The 7,143-nt window shown below is 36.6% G+C and overlaps 1 protein-coding gene across 1 annotated transcript; it reads left to right on the top strand.

The window, feature by feature from the left end:
* The first annotated feature begins 250 nt into the window (after positions 1-250).
* On the top strand, positions 251-6,479 carry LOC139949430 (uncharacterized). The gene is made up of 2 exons (XM_071947758.1): positions 251-357; positions 2,837-6,479. The coding sequence occupies exon 2, from the start codon at positions 2,868-2,870 to the stop codon at positions 4,575-4,577; it is 1,710 nt and encodes a 569-aa protein (XP_071803859.1). The 5' UTR covers positions 251-357; positions 2,837-2,867; the 3' UTR covers positions 4,578-6,479.
* The last annotated feature ends 664 nt before the right edge of the window (positions 6,480-7,143 follow it).

Below are 7,143 nucleotides of genomic sequence, written 5' to 3'. Positions count from 1 at the left end.
GCCCCATACACCCACTCATTTCAAAAACCATAGAAACAGCGTATATACATGTAAGACCTTAGTGACCTGAACACAACAGTACAATATTGGTATTTATCATAAGAATACCCTGCCTAGTTTGAATCTGAAAAGCTGACTCAAAGTTATCCATGCATACTACACTTCATTCACACAACACAAAGACTTAAATATAGAATTTGGTATTTCCACATTTTGCAATGTTCACAGTCAGACTTATACTAGTACCAGGTAGGGAGTGTCACTGTGTAATAGTCCAACGGATCATTGCTTGAATATCCTACTCATCTAACAGATTGGATGCTGTGTTTCTAGCCATCTTCTTCTGTCATAATTCAAGTAAGTTGATTATAAGATTAGTCAGAATCAGGGTTCGAGTTAAAGTGATGTTCTTTGCTCTAGACTAGCAGAGTGAACTGTTTGAAAAGTCAAGACCAAACTAAAGGGCTTTTCAAAGCCAACACTACCTCAAAAGAGGATTAGTACATTACCCAACAGTTTACTCTTATTTTCAGCTTATTATTATCAGAGTTGATTTTGTCAGATTTTGTTTAAGGATAATGAGTTTGTTTTAGTAGACACATGAATTGCAGAAAGCCGAATCTGTGGCATTATAAGCTGATATGTGTATAGGCCGCAGGGCACCAAAATCAGCACAGCAAAGTTATGGTGTCAATATATTTGCCGTATGAGGGCAGCATTCAAAGTGATACTGAACAGTACCAATGATGATGTCTGTATGAATCCCTACAGTCTTGTACAGTAGGGTAGACCATGGAGGTTGAATTGTTCTAATTCTACCTCCATGGGTAGACTAAGTAGAGAAACACATAGACAAGGAACATATGATTAAATTCATACACCTAATACATTGCATACATCAGGTGATTGCAGTTTGTTTGTACAGGTAGAGTCACAAATCTTAGAAATGTACTCAGCCAGAAAATAATTAACACTACATGAACTATAATTTCCCCGTCTTGGTAGTAAGATAATCATAAATGTATGCAAGTTGCACTTGTTCTATTGCTTTAGCTCATTCAACCAGAACCATTGTCTTAATTTAAGAGTTTTACTCTTTCATACACATTTGCCAGTCAGTGGCACAATTTGATCGAGTTTCATGTCCATACATCATTTCAAAGAGAACTTTATTGCTGTCATGATGAGTTATATTATACTATGTCAGTGGCAAGATTTGATACAAGTTTCATGTTGATACATCAGTTGAAAGAGAACTTATGGACACTCAATGCTTTCATGATGAGTTTTATTATTTTAAATGAATCTGCCTGTCAGTGTCAGGGGCAATATTTTATACAAGAAGATTTTATGCAAAAGCTGTTTTAGCTCATTCAACAGGCACCAGTGTCATACTTCTGAGACTCATTCTTTCTTATCAATCTGCCTGTAAGTGGCCAAAGTTCCAAGTTGATACATCATCATAAAAAGGAAAGTCCATCGCTCGTGGAAACGACTGAAGAACTTTCAAAGTTTCTCATTCAACTCATTACTTAGGAGAAAGTGAAACAAGCGTTAGGTTCAGTCTTTTAGTTTGACTGTGCAATGTACATGTCTGTTGTAATGTTGAACTCAAAAATATAAACTTTAAAACTTCAACTTTCACTTCACTTCAAACTTTGATTACCTCCTAGAGTCACAAAATGAGTACTTTAGGCTGGTTGACTCGTACAAAGAAACAACCAACAGCTAGGTACAGCATACAAAGAAACAACCAACAGCTAGGTGCAGCATACAAAAAAATAACCGAACCGTGTACTAAATATCCAACTGGTACATGGTAGGCCTACATTATACATGCGCCATTGTTGTATGTCTATGTGGGTGTATTGTATCCTGAATATTGAACTTGAAATCAACTTTCAGTTTGCAAGTTACCATTTTTGCGTGTCTGTCTAGCACAGAAACAGAGTTTTTACACACTACGCTTTTAAAAACAGTAGTTAATTCAGCTAGTGTAATTGATTTTTCTACTCGGAGTTTAATACTCAGATTTTAATACTCAGATTTTAAATTTAATTAAAGCTAGTGTAGAAACCAACACTGTCTTCAATATATCATACATTAAATAACAATGATTCGTGTTAGTGTGTGTAACGGATTCAGAAAGACTAAGGCGTTGTCCAAAATTACAATAAATTATCACTCAACACTGGTACAGGCAAAGTACGGCAGAATGGTGATGGAATTGTGCCTTTGATGGAATGTGGCACACAGAGCGTGTCATGAGAGATTTTACTGTCAAAAAAACAAACACATATTTGTCTTTTTAAACAGGAAATGTATAACAACAATCAATGGCAGCTAGTTTGAACATTCAAAAATTACTTTTTATTCTAATTCATGACAAAATCTCTGCGCCACTTTCTTTTTTTGGATCATCAAAGACACCATTCCCCATGAATCCCTATCAGCCCCAACTAGCATGACACCCCAATCTTATCCAAGTCCAAACCATTAGGAATGGAGTGACATAGGATAGAATGATATTGGAGGATTGAGGTCACCTGTAGGCAAAAGGTCTCTACGCAGTAAGGCATGTACAAGTAAACAAATATGCTTGAAAAGCCTCTTTGTAAAATTACAAAAACGGCAATAAAAATGTCTGACCTTTGTTAAACTTATGAGAAGTAAACAAACAAAGTAGAAAAATTATTTCTGACAAGCATGTCTCATTTTGTAGTCAGTGATTGTATAAAGTGTTGACTAACTACTTAAGGCAAGTAAGATCATGTCTTCCACTGATAGTATTATACATTGAACTTACTTAGTTTTTTTTTTCTCTTTTAATTCACAGTTTCACGTTTCAGCAATTACTTCCAATCATAATGGCATCCAATATAACAGCTCAGTCAGTGCTAGCAGAGATAAGTCAGGATCATCTTGAATGTCCAATTTGCAGTGGACGCTTCAAGCAACCCAAACTACTGGAGTGTTCTCATTCATTTTGTCTTGAATGCCTTCAACAACTCAGACAGAATAGTCCAAGTACTACAAGGCTTTCATGTCCAGTGTGTAGACAGGAAACTCTGTTAAAACAAAATGGCATTGAGGGTCTGAAAGCAGACTTTAAAACCCTTTCCTTGATAGAAGCTTTTGAAAAACAGGAAACTCAACTAAAACAACTTCCTGTAAAAGAACTTGTAACCAAATGTAGCAAGCATACTGACAAAGATCTGATTATGTTTTGTAACAGTTGCAAAAAGTTGATATGCACAACTTGCATTTCAAAAGACCATCAAACCCATTCTCTGATTGAAATTAATGAAGCTTCAGACAAAAGTAAACAACATGCCACGGAACTTCTAGCAGAAGTAAGACAGAGTATCACGTCCTACAACATTGCTATTCAAGAAATAGATACGTCCCGTAAGACATTAGACTCTATGTTTGCTGCAACCAAAGAGAAAATCAGCAAGAAGGCTGATGAGGAGATTGCCAAGGTGGCTGCCAGGATCATAGAGGAGAAGCAGAAACTGATACAAGAGGCAAAACAGATTTATAAAGACAGAGTCAAGACAATGAAAACTGCACGAGCTACAAACAGCAAAGAGAAGAACAAAGCAGAGCTCAAGCAGGATGAGGTAAATCAACTCATGGATCAACGGATCAAGATTGTTCATCACATAGAACAACTCTTACAAGACCTCAAAGAATACAGACAGAAGAAATCAACAAAAGTACCAGATGGGTTGACTTATATGGACTTTAAAGAAGACAAGAAATCACTAGGGAGACTGGTGCTGAAAGATAAATGGACATTGAAAACAGATATTAATAGATACAAGAACATGACACAAAACATGGTGAGGGTTGATCGTGCAAGGGATGTTGCTGCATACTCTAATAGTGATATTGTTGTGGCAAACTGGAATAATACCAGCTTGATTACAATACCAGCAGAGAGCAACCCTCAATCCTATGTTGTCCCACAAGAACTGTCAATCCAAGGTCTTACCAGACCAAGCAAAGTGGCTGTGAATAAGAATGATGAGCTCATTGTTCTAGATGATGAAACCGTAAAGATCTTCGACAGGAATTATCAGCTCCTCCATCAGTTCAATCCAGGCAGAGAACCATCATGTATTGCAGTGGATGACAACAATCTGATAGCAGTGGGTTATCGTACCAAGGCAGAGATCTCTCTACACAACCAAGATGGATCCCTCATCAGAAAACTGTCTGCTCTAGGGATTGGTAGATACTTGACTACCCACAAACAACAACTCATTTACACCAACTGGTTTGGCAACAAGTTAATACCAGTAGCCTACAATGGTGGAACGGTATTCTCAGTAGATATCAATCAGTCTGGGAATCCTCATGGTGTGTGTTGTGACAAGGATGGTAGCATCTATGTTGCTGTACGGAGAGGACAATACTCATCATCAGGTGATATCCATCATTACAGTCCTGATGGCAAGTACATTGGATGTATCATCAAGGATTGTGCTGCTCCCAATTGTCTCACATTCACATCAGCTGGTGATCTGGTTGTGGCTACAGACAGATCAGTTCAAATCTATCAGCATGTGTGAAGACGTAAACAAACATTATGCTGGACCACAATAACTTTCAAGCTGAGATAAACATTTCGGCAACACATAATTTAATTTCTTGACTAAAGTATCAGTTCACCAACATCAGCCAAGAAAATATAAATAGTAAAAATAACATGGTAAATGTCTTATTAAAGTTATTGCTTGGGCTTACATTTCTACAATTTTTCCTCTGGAATCACCTGCATGACTAATTTTCAGAAATAATTTGCCGTTTTGTGGAATATCAGCACAAACATGGAACCCTGACAAAAGCAAAAAACTACAACAGTCCGATCATTGTAAGATCTCACCTCTCTAGGTCACACAAACATTGTATCGTTTATAAATATTAGTCAGTTCCCATTGTGGTTTATAAATTAATATAGTTTATACCTGTAAGTATAAAAGGTTTGGTTGTGATATTTCTGTACTTAAAGACACTGTACACTGTTGGTAATTGTCATTTAGAAGTAAAGCAGATTTTGATTGTATAAAGAATTTTGAGAATTATTTCAGTTTCAAATTATGTTGTCATGGAAAATATATCAGTAATTTAGCTCAACAGTTTGAATTTGTGAAGAGTTACTGACAGTAACAGTTTTCAGATTATGTGTTCCGAATATTGATTATCCATCCTGCCTGGACATAATCACTCTGAATTTTAAGGCGATATCTCATCAACATGAACACTCATTGCAAAGAAATGTTCACAGGTTACATGGATCTCATAAACAGGAACACTCATTGAAATGAAATGTTCACAGGTTACATGATTTTAGTTTTCTTGTATATATATCTTCACACTTAAATTGGATCAAATGGAATGTTCAAGAGATTCAATTTTCATCCAATACATGTCATTACAAATAATTGTAGACTATACATTCACTGTAACTGCAGAAAAAATGCATATTTGTGTAGTTTTCATGAAGATGTCTCATACAGTGACTTTGTTACCAAAGATTCATCACTGCAATTACCAATCTTTCTGAAAGTTTGTATATACTCAGCGCCTTGAGTACCTTGTTTGGTAGATACGTGCGCTATATAACACTTCAATATTATTATATTAAAATTAGAGTAACAGGGAGAGTGACCTAATTGACTAGACTTAGTTGTTATTACCTTTTTATCTCCAGATACCATATATTATGGTAATGATATTTGTAAGAATATAGCTTTGGAATACATGTCCAGGCAATATAGCTTTGCAGCTTTAATTTGATGTCAACTTTGTAACAGGTAACATGTTTGGTGTTGAGTGCAACCCTGGAGAAAGTCATCCCATGCATGTGACTCTTGTTACTGTTGTTAGTCACAGCAGCCTTAACCAAACTGCATGTTGTGGCAGTTTGTTTGTTTGTTTATCTATGATGAATTCCACCTTTCATTTCATCACTTTGGTGTTCTCTAAAATAAGTTTTGGATCAAGATTTTTTGCCTAAAGCTAGAGAATCTCTCTGTTCCTACACTTTAAAGGCACTGAACACATTTGGTAACTGTCAACGACCAATATTCTCACTTGGTGTATCCCAACATATGCATATAATAACAAGCCTGAAAAATTGGGACTCATTTGGTCATTGAAATTGCAAGAAAATGACGAAAGACACACACCCTTGCTCTACACAATAGTGTGCTTTCAGATAGGAATAAAAGGCTTCTGGTTGAGTTTTTATTATTTTAATGAGAAATAACCTCTTTCTCAAAAACTACATTACTTGCAGAGGAAGCAGCTCTCAAGGAAATTGACAATAAGAAGAGACAAAAACGCTCAATAAACAGCAACTTCAATACGAAGAATGGATCTACGACTGATCGTTATCTTTTTTGAGGTAATAAACAAAAAATTTCCAGATAGTAAATTTGATGAATGACATTGGATATTTTCGATATTATTGGATAACACCAATACCCCAGCTCAACTCATTATCTTTGTGTCGGTTCATAATCGGCATACAACCGGCACTTTCCCATGCTTTAATAAACCTGATGAAACAAAACAATGAATAGTATTGTAGCTTGTGTTATTGTCAGTCATAAGGGTGAAACCGTTTTTCATGCGTATGAGCGCAGCGAAGGAGCATGAAAATTGGGTTTTAATCAAATGATTGTCGCATACCAATAGACGCCCAGCCTCCTGCTGGACTTGTCACGTGAGTGCACCCACTGTAATTGTCACGTGAGCGTAGTGCGCCACTATCAAACCAATGCATGACTGAGTATAATTAGCGTTGTTACAACAAATCCATATGTTCAGGCCTGGTTACGCCGCCCGGTGTTTGCATCTGATACACAAAAATCTTATCAAGTTTCACAAAGAAATATTTTAATTTCTTTCATGTACATACATGTATCAAATTGTTTCCATTTGCTCCTGCTCTTGTTTTTCATTTGTTTTTGGTTTGGACAGGCATGCCAAATGCTGACATTAGCTTCAGCTGCGAAATGCCAGGGCACTGGTCCAAAAGATTGCCCATTCAACTTCGGCGCTGGATCCTCAAGAATCAAGCCAAGAGTGAGACCAGCACAGGCTATTGGTTACCAGTAGTTTCACTGATAG

The sequence above is a fragment of the Asterias amurensis genome, chromosome 17 (assembly GCF_032118995.1).
Source record: "Asterias amurensis chromosome 17, ASM3211899v1".
Taxonomy (NCBI): Eukaryota; Metazoa; Echinodermata; class Asteroidea; order Forcipulatida; family Asteriidae; genus Asterias; species Asterias amurensis.
Note: the sequence above shows the minus strand (reverse complement) of the source record. Positions and strands in the feature narration are given on the sequence as shown.